General features: G+C 39.9%; 1 protein-coding gene across 9 annotated transcripts in view; it reads right to left on the bottom strand.

Moving 5' to 3' along the window:
• Positions 1-14,624, bottom strand: part of ryr3 (ryanodine receptor 3) — a 382,820-nt gene that overhangs the window by 154,023 nt on the left and 214,173 nt on the right. For all 9 annotated transcript variants that reach the window (XM_072569064.1, XM_072569065.1, XM_072569067.1 and 6 more), the window contains 5 exons: positions 13,164-13,278; positions 10,172-10,304; positions 9,277-9,380; positions 6,637-6,772; positions 2,295-2,475 (listed from right to left, as the gene is read on the bottom strand). In XM_072569064.1, the coding sequence (XP_072425165.1) occupies positions 2,295-2,475; positions 6,637-6,772; positions 9,277-9,380; positions 10,172-10,304; positions 13,164-13,278 (669 nt within the window). The remainder of the gene's footprint in view (positions 1-2,294; positions 2,476-6,636; positions 6,773-9,276; positions 9,381-10,171; positions 10,305-13,163; positions 13,279-14,624) is intronic.

The following is a 14,624-nucleotide window of genomic DNA, read 5'->3' as shown; positions in this document are numbered from 1 at the left end:
ATGTGAAAAATTTGCCCTTCAGCCCTTTTTTAAAACTTTCCCCGCTCACCCTAAACCATGACCCTCAACCGTACATTTCTTCAAGGTGCAAATACTCAAAAAAGGTCAGTTTACCATAGCTAATAACAGAATATCAAGGTTGTGTAAGATCAAGGAAAAGTATAAAGTTGCTCTGAGAATTGCCAAAAATATCAGTTGCTCTGAGAATTGGAAGAATTTTTTGAGGGCATTCAACAAAGGATGACCAAGAAACTGACAAGGAAAAGGAAAATAGAATATGAGTGCAATCTTGCAAAACTTATAAAGGCGGATTGTAAATCTTGTATACATATGTAAAAAGAAAATATTTGGTTAAAAAATGTGGGTCCATTACAGGCTATAAGGAGAATTCATAAGGGAAAAAGATAAACTAAATGATGACTTTACTTTGGTTTTCACAGAGGAAATAGCAATCCAAGTGGTGAGGGAGAATTAGAACTGCAGGAAAATTAGCATTAGTGAGAAGATTGCACTGGAGAAATTAATAGGGCGGAAAGTTTGTAAATTCCCAGGACACAATGGTTGACATTCTAGTGTGCTGAAGGAGGTGGCTACAGAGATAGATAGTGCATTGGAGATTATCTTTCAAAATTCTGTAGATTGGGAATGTTTCTTATGGATTTGAAGGTAGCAAGTATGACTTTACTATTTAAGAAGGAAGTGAGAAAACAGGGAACTACAGACCTGCTGGCCTTATATCAGTAGAAGGGAAAATGCTTGAATCTGCCAAAAAGAATTGGATAAATAGATATTTGGTTGCTAATGGGACACAAATTGGCTGAGATAGATAGCCAATTATGAATTTAATTATGAACAGGCAACATAGATTTGCAAATGGGCAGTTGTGTTTGCTGTACTTATTGGGTTTTTTTTCTCAAACTATTACAAACACAATTATAAATAACATAGTATACTTTGATTTTCAGAATCGTTTTCATTAAGTCCCCCCAGAGGAAGCTGGTTAGAAAAATTAAAGCACATGGGATAGGAGGTAATATACTGACATTGATCAGTGATTGGCTAAGAGACAAAAAACAAAGAGTAGGCCTAACTAGATCATTCTCATTTTGACAGTCTGCAATGAATGGGGTACCACAAGGCTCAGGACTTGCACCCCAGCTGTTCACAATATATGGTAATAATTTGGAGTTAAGGACCAAATGTAATATTCAACATTTACCGATGATACAACGCTAAGTGGGAATGCAAATTGGAAGAAAGTTGCAAACCAGCTTCAGGAAGATTTGTACAGGTTCAGAGAATGAGCAAGAACATGGCTGAGAAATATAATGTGGAAAACTCTGAGGTTATCCAATTTAAGAGGACGTGCAGTGTATTTCTTATGAGCTTCAAGAGTAACAAGGGACTTAGGTGTCTTTGTTGATAAACAAACATACAGGTGCTGCAAGCTCAAATGAAGCCAAATGGGAAGTGACCCTTTGTTTCCTTCAGTTGAAACCTTTGCAGATGCAATCAACATAGAGTCCATGATTTGATCTGAAGTTCAACCTTTTGCATCAGTTTTCCCAAAGGTTTTCCCTACTATGGTTCAGGAAGGAGGTGGGGAGAGAAGAGGAGAAGATCTAGGAGAGCAGGGGTGGGGTGTTGTCAGTAATTGCAACCACGGAAACTGCAATATCAGAATTTCAGCTTTGACCTTCCCTTTGTTACACTTGGCGACGCAACCCTCACTTTGGGAACCTTTGTTTCATATGTTATTTTTATGATGAAAAGCATATAAAGGTGCTAAAAGGTAATTTATCATCCTTGCTTTTTTACTTCCTGTTTTGTTGTTAGTGAAAATGCTTCAATACGACTGCCTTGGTCAGCCTGTCTTGTGGCTCCACTAATATTGAATATGACCAATAGTACCAGATTCAAAGCCATGTAAAAGTAAAGAAAATATTGATGCTGTTGATCCTATTCAAATCTTTCTGGACAATACATTTTAGCTTTTGTCACTGACTGCATAATTTCAGTTAATATGTAAGCAAAAGCTTCGAAATGGATTGAAATTTTATAAATACAAATAAATAAAACTTACATATACAGAGGAACCTCCATTATCCAAATTTTGGATTATCCAAACAAGATCGCAAGGTCCCAGTGCTTGGCTAAACTATGTTATCCAGCGTTTGATTAACTGAATGAAATACTCCCTGCCCATGTCCTTTGAATAAGCGAGGTTCCTCTGTAATCCTTTTAAGCCATCAAATCAAGAACAGCAATGTATTACAAAGGAAATGAAGACTCACCCATCCTCCCTAGCTTCAGTTGGAGGGAGATCACGGCACGGATCTTCTGAGATTTCAATTGCATCTTTCATTGCAGCTAATAAGCCATGTCCTCCTTCACCCCTCAGAGCAGGGCCAAAGCACTCTGGACGACGAATCAATAACTTCACCACAACACTTGCGTTTTCTTCAACACTTTCACCTTGAGGAACAGTAGGATTCAATTTTACACAACAAATTTATGTAAGCATAGAGGAGCAAAAGGGGAAAGGGTTTCAGACCAACTGCAATGCTTGTCTGAATATCTCAGCTTATACTTCAATGGACATTAACTTGCAGAAGTACTAAGGCCTGGATTGAGATGAAAAGTTGTATCCAGAACACAATATCAAAAACAAACTTAAAAGTTCTTTCAATGGCTATTATGGGCTTGGATGCATTACTTAAGAAAAACAGACCTGGAAAGAGTATGTATCTCTCAAATCAGCTGTCTCAAAACAGATTACCAGTTACAGTTACATTGTGGTAGTTGATGCCACTACTTCTTAAATTGAACAGGCCTTGTGATTACAATAACTGCAAGTCAGGCTACAACGGATTCGAATTTGGAAGAGATGGAAGAAGAGCAAAACAACTGTGATACTCTAAAATTCAGTACTTTAATAACTCTTCACAGACGGAAAGAAGCAGAAATGGTCAGCACCATCTCCTCCATTAGGGCGTCTGGATCTGCCTGTGCAGCTCCTGCTGTCTCTGGTTGTGATGGCTTTTATTTATGCATTGTGGTCAAGCAGGTGCATTGATAGAGGAAAGGGACAGTGTGGAGGGTTCAGAAGAGATTTACCAGGATGTTGCTGGGTGTGGAAAGTTTGAGTTATAAAGAAAGGCTGAATAGGCTGGGACTTTTTTCACTGAGCGTAGGAGCTGGAGAGGCATCCTGATAGAAGTTTATAAAATAATAAGGGGGATGGATAGAGTGAATGGTAGTTGTCTTTTCCCGAGGATGAGGATTTCAAGACTAGGGGGCACATTTTAAGGTGAGAGGAGAGAGATTTAAAAAAGACATGAGGGGCAAATTTTATGCAGAGGGTGGTTCACATATGGACTGAACTTCCTGAGGGAATTTAGTGCATGTGGATATAATCATAACATTTAAAAGACATTTGGATGAGTAAATGAACAGGAAAAGTTTGGAGGGATACGTGCCAGCAGCAGGTAGGTGGGACTAGTTTAGTTTGGGATTATGTTCGGCATGGACTGGTTAGACCAAAGGGTCTGTTTTCAAGCTGTATGACTCTAGAATAGAATTATGATGGTGGTTACTGGTATTATGCATGGCTGAGTTCATTACAGAAGATTCAGCTTAATAAAAAGGGTCATTAATGTTGTGTCCCCTCTTCCCTTGCTCCTTTACTACCATTAGCACATCCTTTTCTGTGCTCTGAGCACGCTCACCATTTCACTTGTTCACTCCCTCCTCTCACCCTTTTCTCAATAGATTAAAAACTACCATTTTCCGCTTTCAGTTTCAGCAAGAATTGAAACATTAACTCTGTGTTTCTCTCTCCTCAGATGCTGCCAGACTTGCTGAACTTATCCAGCATTTTCTATTTTTATTTCAGAATTGGAGTATCCACAGCATTTTGATAATGTTCGTGCAGAAGTGCAATGTCATCAAAAAGTTCTCAAACTCCTGCCAAACTGGTTCCTGCAGATTAATGCAACAACTGAAAGCTCCAGTATCTTATAGAATTGCAGCAACTTCCAGAGGAAATCAACAGCAATTAATTTGTAAGTAGACAGTCCCTTTAAAGAGCAATACTGGGGGGGTTATGCATGATTTGGAAATGGCATTAACTGAAACACCAAAATGGTTCAAAGTTTGGTAGAAGATTTGTAGCTCGGGTGCTCGTTGTTGTGGTTCTGTTCGCCGAGCTGGGAATTTGTCTTGCAAACGTTTCATCTCCTGCCCAGGTGACATCCTCAGTGCTTGGGAGCCTCCTGTGAAGCGCTTCTGTGCTGTTTTCTCCGGTATTTATAGTGGTTTGTCTCTGCCGCTTCCGGTTGCCAGTTCGAGCTGTCCATTGTAGTGGCCGGTATATTGGGTCCAGGTCTGTGGCACTCATCCACAGACTCTATCAACAAACACATCGACCTGGACCCAATATACCGGCCACTACAGTGGACAGCTCGAACTGACAACCGGAAGCGGCAGAGACAGGCCACTATAAATGCCGGAGGAAACAGCACAGAAGCGCTTCACAGGAGGCTCCCAAGCACTGAGGATGTCACCTAGACAGGGGACGAAACGTTTGCAAGACAAATTCCCAGCTTGGCGAACAGAACCACAACACCAAAAATGGTAGAGCTAATGGCAAATCAGCAGTTTATTTTGATTGGTATTATGATCTGTCCTTTTTGCCAACTTCCAGTGGGCATTCACTGCCTGCTCACTCATGCCCAGGCCAAAATGGCACCCATTATATCTTGCCTCCAGAAATGTGCTGTGTCTCTCCAATGCTATATGGGATCTTAAATGACTCTTGTGTCAGGCCGCACTAATCAACCATAACTTTCATTCCGGTAGCTGTAGTTTTCTTCAAGAAATCATGTGGCACATCCCCACCTCTGAACCAGAAGCTCTTAGTTCAAGTCCAAGAACAGAACTCAATGGCCAAACAAGTTCCCAATCTAGCAAAAAAAGGATTGGGTATTAATCTCCAACAAGTATCAATGGAGACTGTGAAATGCAGAAGAGCTTCCCGGTCAACCATGTAATATAAAATGTTGGAGCCCATAAATATCTGTGGCTCCAGGCTCTAACATGCATGTAAAAGTGTGTGGTGTCACAGCAACTCAGACTGCTTAGGGACAGAGGGGTTGTGAGACAGTTGGCTGGTGGATCAGATTGTGGCAACAGCACAGGTTTCAAACCCCATTCTAGCTGGGATTGATTCCAGGCATATCTCTCGGGAGGTTGGGGTGCTGTGATTTGGACCTTTTTTTGGGTAGAGAATTCAAGCAGAAGAAGAAGTCACCTTCAAGATCTGGTCTCTGTGGTTGATAGAACTCCCAAGAGTTCTACTCGTTTACTCTGAGAATAGTAGCCCTTCACATGTTTTTCCATTATGATTGCCAATGTGTTATAAAATAACTGCTCCCTCCCCCAAGCAGTGCTATTTCAGAATGAAATCATTCTGAGTTCACATTAAAGTTATGTTAACTATTTGAAGTGATAATTTTATTTTGGTGAAGGGGGAAACAAGCTATTCCAGGATGACTTGCAAAGTAATAGGGTGAATAGAGCAGGGCTACAGTATCACTAAAATTGGGCTTGATTTTTCATTCTGCGCAAATGAATGGGTTTTGAGTGAAACTACATCTGCTTCTTCCCCCTAATCATTGTATTTCAGTGACGTATTTCTGTGACATATTTAATTCTCAACTGTAGTTCACCTGTAATTCATCAGGTGAGTTTCTTCCCCCCTTTTTACTATAGGTAGCAATCTCTTTCAGCCAAACAGAAGGAACAGACAAAAATGTGAAAACATTTTGGACAGGGGAGAGTGGAAATGCAAAGACGTTAGAGTTAAACCAACAAGAAGGGAGCATGGAAAGAGGCAGAGAGAAAAGCAAGAAAAATTGAACTGACAATGGAGAGAGTTTTGCCACAGTGGAATTCTCAGTGCTGTTGCTGCTGGCAACACTAATTTAAAGTTATTGATATCCAAATCTAACATCATCAGCAACCAATCGTTTTGTGCATCCCATAAGTGCCATTACCTCTCCTTCCCTATTCATAATGGAAGTCTCGTACTGTTACATGCAATTTTAAAGGTAGGGCCCCATTGCAAAACATGTTATATCACAGCTAATCAGGTTGAGAGTCAACCTCCAAATCCTTCTAACCCACACCAAAGTGAGTAAGAGAGAGTAACAGTTGGTAACAGAAAGAGATTTCTGATGGAAAGAATGTTTGAGCCTCTGCCATCACCACCCATGGTTCCATGTTATAACTTGCATGTTACCATAGCAACTCCAACACACCACATCATTAATCAATAGTAAATTGTTTTCTGGAGCAGCGTGGCTCAGGGAGACTGGTGACTAGGAGCCACAGTAATTCTGTTCAATGTCAGAGAAAGAGGATTGGGAGAAGGTGCCAGAACAATGAAGAGCAAGGGAAACTGAATGGAAGGAGACTTTTTTTTTGAATGAGAAAAATTAAAAAATTTCTCCAAAATCAAATCCATGCCTTGTCAAGACAGATAATTTCCAAGACTTTGACTTTACCATGATATATCCAGATTTTTTTTTAAGCTTACCATACAACTACAATAAGAAATCAAGGCATCAAACCTACCATTGACAAACACTGCGAATCGTAAGAAAAGCAGGTAACGTTCCCCTTCAATAGGATTCCAACCAATATCAGGATAACCCTTGGCCACTAGCATGGGGCAACTTTGTAAGCCACAACCCGCCAGGTAGGTCACAACCTGTCAAATGTAAATATTAATTTTTGTCACTTGTCTCTTATTTAAATACATAACAATTTTAATTAAATCCTTCAGTCGAGAGGTTTTAAAATCCCCATGTTTCTTTCACCTTATCTTGTCACAATGCAGACCTTCATAAGTCAATATCCAGTCTAAAACAGTAAAATTACTGATGTTTCACATAATCTGTTCATCAAAGACCTGATGAGCATCAACTGTCACAACTTGTAAATCTACATAATTGTGCTGTTCTATTATCTACATTTGAACTTGAACTGATGTAAGTACTGTACTAGCTAAAGTTAATCTATTGGGAATAGATCCAATGATCTGAGTGAAATTTAATCAGTGAACAAATTAAAATATTTCATACTAAATTATAGATAAACAGTTGCACATTCCTGCTAATTTAATCACAAATCACATTAACACTGTACAAAATGTAGAGAAAATGACAGAAAACAAGTGATAATTCTGCACAATTAAAATCTATTCACAAACATCTTAGTAGTTCCTATATTTTCCGATCCTGCAAATAAATATTTGTTCCAAACATCCATTCTCAATATGAGCTTCATTTTCATAAGGTGAAAGCTAGCATAACACTATTGTAGCATTGTAACTCAAATTCATGTAATGCAGGGGAAACTTTTTATTTATTTGTCCTTAAGTAGTACTGCACCTGAACTTCCTCTATAGATGTTTTCATATATACTGCTTTATGAGGAGGCTGCAGCAAAATAAACATCAAATTTCTGATTTTAGAGGCCGTTACATATAGATTATTCAACAATAGAACCTAATACATTTCAGGGCTAACTGCTAGCTCATACTATTGATTTTACAACTGTTGTTTAGATGAAAGTGCAAGTTAAATTCAAGCTAGTTCTGTCAAGATTGGTTGTAATATTTTACCTTGTGAGAAAGAAATATAATTTTACTGAATCTGGGATTACTACAGAATGTTATTAGTGTATGACAGAAGCAGCAGCACTTTCATCTTAAGTTAACTTCAACACTTGCACCCATCATATCCCATCCACAATCTGCCAAGGATTTGTGAAGGCAAAAAGGATACAAAGACATGCATTTAAAAAGCCTTTGTCACTATTTCTGGCTGCCCTGAAGTGTTTACAGCCAGTAAACTACTCTTGAAGTGTAGTCCCTTTGTAAGACAAAAACACAGGGTTATCACAGGTGAACTCATTCACTTGATCTTTCTTGGATAATTGACCATCTCAGTACAGAAAGTTCATCCTGTCACCACCCCACCAACTCACATCCAGCCCGCTGAGAATAGTTAGCTGCTTCACACATCCAGAACCAAAGAGAAATCTTAAGATCAAAATTATTCTTCCTCCACCAGCACCCTGCTATGTTTGCCATTATTGGCCAGTGCATTGAGTGTAGGAGTTGGGATGTCATGTTGCAGCTGTACAGGACATTGGTTAGGCTACTTTTGGAATACTGTACTCAATTCTGGTCTCTCTGCCTTAGGAAATTTGTTGTCAAACTTGAAATAGTTCAGTAAAGATTTATAAGGGTATTGCTGGGGTTAGAGGGTTTGAGCTGAGTATTTTCCCTTGGCCGTCGGAGGCTGTGGGGGGACCTTAAAAGAGGTTTATAATATCATGAGCGGCATGGATAGGATGAATAGCCAAGATCTTTTCCCCAGTGTAGAGAGAATCCAAAAATAGAGGGCGTAGGTTAAGGTGAGAGGAGAAAAACTTAAAAGGGTGCTAAGGGGCAACCTTTTCACACAGAGGGTGAGATGTTTATGGAGGGAGCTGCTATAAGATTACAAACTTTAAAAACCATATAGACAGAGATATGAATAGGAACAGTTTAGAGGGATATGGGCCAAATATTGGCAAATGGAACTAGATTAGTTTCGGATATCTGGTTGGCATGGATAAGTTGACTGAAGGGACTGTTTCTGTGTTGTATAACTCTATGACTCATTATTCTTCATATCCACACTTCACTTGTCTTGTGCTCCATCTACTGACTGACATAATTTTGTCCACTTAACTGTGCTCTCCAACACAGATTGCAGTGGAGTTTAAGAAAGGGCTGACATCTGAGACACCGAATTACAGAATGGATTCTGGCATTGGTAACTGAACGTAGATTGATCAGATGAGTGAACAATGCAGGGAGCTGGGGGGAGAAATTGACTCAACAGAAAAAAAAACCAAATTCAAAGCAACTAAACTGGTTCAGTGGGTAAGAAACTGTAAATAATTCTTGTTGATTTGAGCAGGCTTACTAATCACCAATGGATGGACCAAATTGGCGACAATGGACCAATACTACTCTTTCTTTTGCTGAATTGTCAACGGTGCATCATTTACACTCAGTCTTTGCTTAAATTTTAATGAAGCTCAACAGTAGTTAAATTGTCATTATTATGGGATGTGTACAGTACACTTCAGGCAGGATGCTTTCACACTGTCTCCAAACAAAATCAGAGGAAGAAAAAACCCCCATATTAGGTGCATTACCTTATCCAAGTCAGGCTCCTGCAAGTCCAGAGCAAGCTCATTGTTATCCATGACAGAGGCAGCTGCCACATCCAGAGGAGTAGAACCTCGCATGCTGGGTGACGCTACGTGCAGAAAACAAATAGGTTTAACCTGATGTAAACTCTACCACTTACATCATATAAATCAGCCCTCAGCAGCCAATATGCATGGTGTAAATATATAAGACAGGATACCGTAGCTGACACAGGGAAATGTGTTTGCATTTTGACCATTCATACAACAGAGGGCAGCCTCTCCCAAAGTTACCAATGGAGTATGACTGTACAGCCGATAAAGCATGGCTAGAGAATTCCAGTATTAAATTCACTAAGCAATCAGTCCATCTACCATTCACCTTGTCAGCTGGTCAATTCTTTTTCATTTTCTACTAATAACGTTGTCATGACGTAACTAAATATATTCACATAAGTAAGTGCTCATATCAAATGTTCATGTAGGAGGTTCGGAATGCATATGACACACTCCCATTTCTTGTATTCTGGAAAAATACAATCTGCATTAAAAACTGCATTACATGCAAAACATCAGCGAAAGAAATAAGGGGAGAAAACATCAAGAAAATGTTGCATCTTTTCGAACCAGGCGGCAGAGCTGGATGTTCAATCAAGAACCTTTGCAAAACCTAGTTACCCAGAAAACATTTTTTTTGTTCTAATCTGGGATCTAAAAAGCATTCTCTGCCAGCCTTCCAACTATTTGAACAGGTGAAAAAGAAAAGACCTCGGTGCTTGGCAAACGTGGACCGCAGAAACCAGAGATCTTGTCTCGTCCTGACCTCTGAGCACAAGATCAGTGTTGTGACACCTATCTATTCACATGGAATGACCTCATCGGTTAAAATTAAACTAGGTACCCAGTCCAACACTGCTATTTTCCAGCAAGTAACTGAGATGGTCAAACATGGCCTTCTGGTTCTGACGGCTGATACGACAGAAGTAGCAGAGGAATCGACAGCAGCTAGCTACCATTTCAGGGAAAGCAATCTCCTAAAACAAAGACAAAAAGAAAGATTTTTAAAAAAACATTGCTGAGCACAATGCAATGAAGTAAACACCAAGTTTAAATACTACCCAGTGAAAGTTTTTAACTCGCGGCTGAGCGTAAAATTCATTTTTAAAATCTCCGCATATTGTCAAACATAAATTAGAAGGAATAAATGCCAAATAACCCAGGATACATTATCATTACTAATACATTTTTGATTAAGGTAAACCTCTTTTAAACATTCACCTTGTGAGATAGAATGGCAGTTAAGCCAAGAGTTGCACGAAAGTGGAGGAAGAATCTCTCAATGATGATCTACCTGATCTAACTTATCTTCCCTCCAACAGGTGACTAGCTCAACTGAAACACTTGTCTAAGATTTTGGGATTCAAACAAGTTCCAGAGATGGTCTCATTTCCTTAAAACATTTAAGAGGAAGAAGTTATCCACTTCACTTTATGTGTCAATCTTAATGTTATGCTGTGTTAATGTTGTCCTTCATTTTATAAACAAGTTCAACTTTCACACACAATCACAGTTGACAGGATTCAGCAAGGGTGAATAAAAGAAAATGTTGAAAATATACATGCGGTCTGGCAGTATATTTGGAAAGAGAAAATATTATAGATAGGAAGTTTATAAATCTGTTATATTTTGGCACTGTGTTCAACTTGATCTAAAATAGATTGGTGAAAGGAGTCATGTGGCCTCCTCCAAATCTTGCTGGAAGACAAGCCCAGATGATTTGGTTGCTATACAGACTTTGAGGCCCAGGCTGAGATAAGGAAGTTTGGGGGTGGAGGAGAGGGGGACAGTTTTTCACATGACTAGAGGAGTTGTATTGTCTGTGGATTTTCAGGAGCATGGCATTTCCTGACAAAGCTGACCTACCCCAGGTTAGAGTGACCTGTTGGATCCAATCAAATTACAGGCGGCACACTGAGTGGCAGGGACCCAAGTTCGAATCCAGCCTTGGGTGACTCTCTGTGCAGAGAATGCACATTCTCCCCATATCTACATGGGCTTCTCCGGGTGCTCAGGTTTCCTCCCGCTGTTGGAAGATGTGCAGGTTAGGTGGATGAACCATGCTAAATTGCCCCATAGTCTCCATGAATGTGCAGGTAAGATGGATTAGCCATGGAAAATGGGGGTTATGGGGATGGGGTAGAAGGGGTGTGGTGGATCTGTGATTGGGCTGATCTCCAGAGGGTCAGAGACTCAATGGACTAAACGGCCTGTTTCTGCACTGTAGGGATCCTATGATTCAATCCTTATTCAGAGAAGTGGGAATAGGGTTGAGCAGCCCCAGTGACCCGGGGAGTAGACTCCATGGTAATGCACAAGAAAAGTATTTAGCTGGATGGAAGGCCTACCTCGGTTCTTTGGGACTTTGTTCCAAGTTTCTGAGACAGTTCACCCTAAAACTTCACCTCTCACACCTATTCACATGACCCACTGATTCATATCGCACCAAGGTTGAAATCTGCTCTTTCACAAATTTAGCAACTTGAAACAAACTTGAATAGTTAAAGCCAGGAGCAATTTTTGAGCTTGCTTTAGAATCATTGAATCATCGATTCTAAGCATTCAGAAAAGTGGCAGAGACACTCGAAGGATGTAAATGTTCAGGTCAGCTTTGTCCAGCTCCTTGAATGGGCTTTATTTCCTTCTGTGATTCAGTGCTGAGCAAAAACAGATTTCTGGGTATCTCCCTTAACAGGTAAAATGAAAGTATTAATCAGCATATTGGCCCATAATATTACCACAGTGCAAGTAGTACTGGATCTAATTTCTGGGATGAAGGGATTTTCCTATGAGGCATGGTTCAGCAGGTCAGGTGTCCATTCAGAGTTTAAGAATGGGGACATTATTTTATTGAAACATAAGTTTCTGAGAGGTTCCACAGCAATAGATGCTGAGAGGTTATTCAGCCCTGTTGCAATGGGAAAAGAGCCTTCCTGTCCACTTTATCTATGCCTCTCATGATCTTATATACCTGTGACAGGTCCTTCTCAACTTGCACTGATCCAAGGAAAACAACCCAAGCCTGTTGAATCTTTCCCCACAACTCAGAACCTCCAAACAGGCAGCAATCCAATAAATCTCCTCTGCACCTGCTGTAGTGCAATCACACCCTTCCTGTAATATGGGTGACCAGAACTGCACACAGTACTCCAGTTGTGACTTAATCAGCATTTTATACAGTTCCAGCATAACCTCTTTCTTTGTGTTCTATTCCTTGGCTAAGAGAGGCAAGTATTCCCTAGGCCGCCTTAACCATCCTATCTATCGTCCCTGCTCTCTTCAGGGATCTATGGACACTTGCACCAAAGTCATTCTGATCTTCAGTACATTTATGATTCTACCATTCACACTGGAGTCCCTTTCCTTGTTAGCTCTTCCCTGTTGCATTACTTCACATTTGTCCAGGATGGATTTCATTTGCGACTGTTCGGTTTACTTGACCAGTTCATTGATACCCTCCTGCATTTTATGGATATGCTCCTCACTATTTACAACTTAATGACTTTCCTGTTATCCATGTACCTCTCGAACATACATCCTACATTTAAATTCAAATTTAAATCTGCTAAAAAGGCAAGAAATTAACCCACTTAGAATCCATTTACCTGCAGAGTTAACAATCAGACTGTTAGTCCCAATGCTAGCAGCAGTTACTTTTCTCAAACGCTTATTCATCAAGTGAAATAGTCAAGTGGTTAATATTTAGATTTCCACTATTTGTACTGCATCACTAAGACATTCAAAACAAATTGTGGATAAATACTAAAGTTCCACATCAAATTACTTCAAGAGCATTACAATTCTATAAAGACTTTTATCTGCTCAATGCAAATTACCTGTGATTTATTTCCTCCAAGTACATTCACCATCACGTCCATGACTGTCTCATGCATGCCTAGCACTCTCATCAAATTTGGATGTTGATAGAATACTTTGTTGTTCATGATATCCCTGAAGAATATGTAATAACAAGACTGAAATTAATACACGATTAATTGAACCACAATTGACCTGAAGTAGGAATTCTCTATGCTAAATCTGTTTTTATTTTTAAGGTGAACAATTCTCACATTCCCCCTTTTTCTGATGGCTGCCAGCTTCTACTGGCACTGAAAATTCTTGTATCTCAAATTAGAGTCATTGACACCTGAGCCATTGCTGTCAATGTCGGCAGGTTTTTGATCAAACAGCATTATAGTTAAGTTAGGTTTTATCCTTATTCATCCTCAAACTTCCAGCATGGTGTCCAGGATAGTGATCAGTTGTCTGGTCAGTTTTCACCCCTCCATAAATGACAATTACACCAATTGTACCACTATCCGAATTGACATTGACTAACTTCAACAAACCGGTGTCAATTGTGAGTTCTGTATGACAAAATCTCCTTGCTGATACACTGGAAAGAACTTCATCTTCTGTGATATTTCAGGCCACATGCCTGTCTGCCATGATAGTCATGTTTATATGTTACATCTCTATCTTTTCAGCCTCACATTTCCTCCAAGGAAAATCAGAGCTCATGACACCTGTAAGAAATGTAATCTTACAGAAAATTTTTTTTTTTTATTCACTTGTGGAACATGGTCATTGCTGACTGGCCAGCATTTATTACCCATCGTAGTTACCCTTGAGAAAGTGGTGGTGAGCTGCCTTCTTGAACTGATGCAGTCCATATCTTATAGGTTGACTACAACACCCTTAGAGAGGGAATTCCAGCATTTTTATTCTAGCAATAGTGAAGGAACAGTGATATATTTCCAAGTCAGGATGGTCAGTGGCTTGGAGGGAACTTGAAGGAGGTGATGTTCCCATGTTTCCGTTGCTCTTGTCCTTCTAGATAGAAGTGATCCTGGATTTGGAAGATGCTGTCTGAGGAATTTCTGCAATGCACCTTTTCGATGGTACACACTGCTGCTACTAAGTGTTCATGGTGGAAGGAATGGATGTGGAGCCAATCAAGTTGACTGCTTTGTCCTGAATGGTGTCAAGCTTCTTGAGTGCTGTTGGAGCTGTACTCATCCAGACAAGTGGGGAGTATTCCATCACACTCCTGACTTGTGTCTTGGAGATGATGGTTAGACTTTGGCAAGTCAGGAGGTAAGTTACTAGCCATGGTATTCCTAGCCTCTGATCTGCTCTTGTAGCCACTGTGTTTTTGTGGCAAGTTCAGTTACGTTCTGGTTAATGGTAATGCAAATAATGCTGATAGTGGGGGGTTTCAGTGATGGTAACAACATTGAATATCCAGGGCAATGGTTAGATCATTGGAGACAGTCATTGCCTGCCATTGGTTTGGC

This window comes from Chiloscyllium punctatum, chromosome 4 (genome assembly GCF_047496795.1).
Source record: "Chiloscyllium punctatum isolate Juve2018m chromosome 4, sChiPun1.3, whole genome shotgun sequence".
Taxonomy (NCBI): Eukaryota; Metazoa; Chordata; class Chondrichthyes; order Orectolobiformes; family Hemiscylliidae; genus Chiloscyllium; species Chiloscyllium punctatum.
The sequence above is the reverse complement of the archived record's forward strand: the minus strand, read 5'-3'. Positions and strand labels throughout refer to the sequence as shown.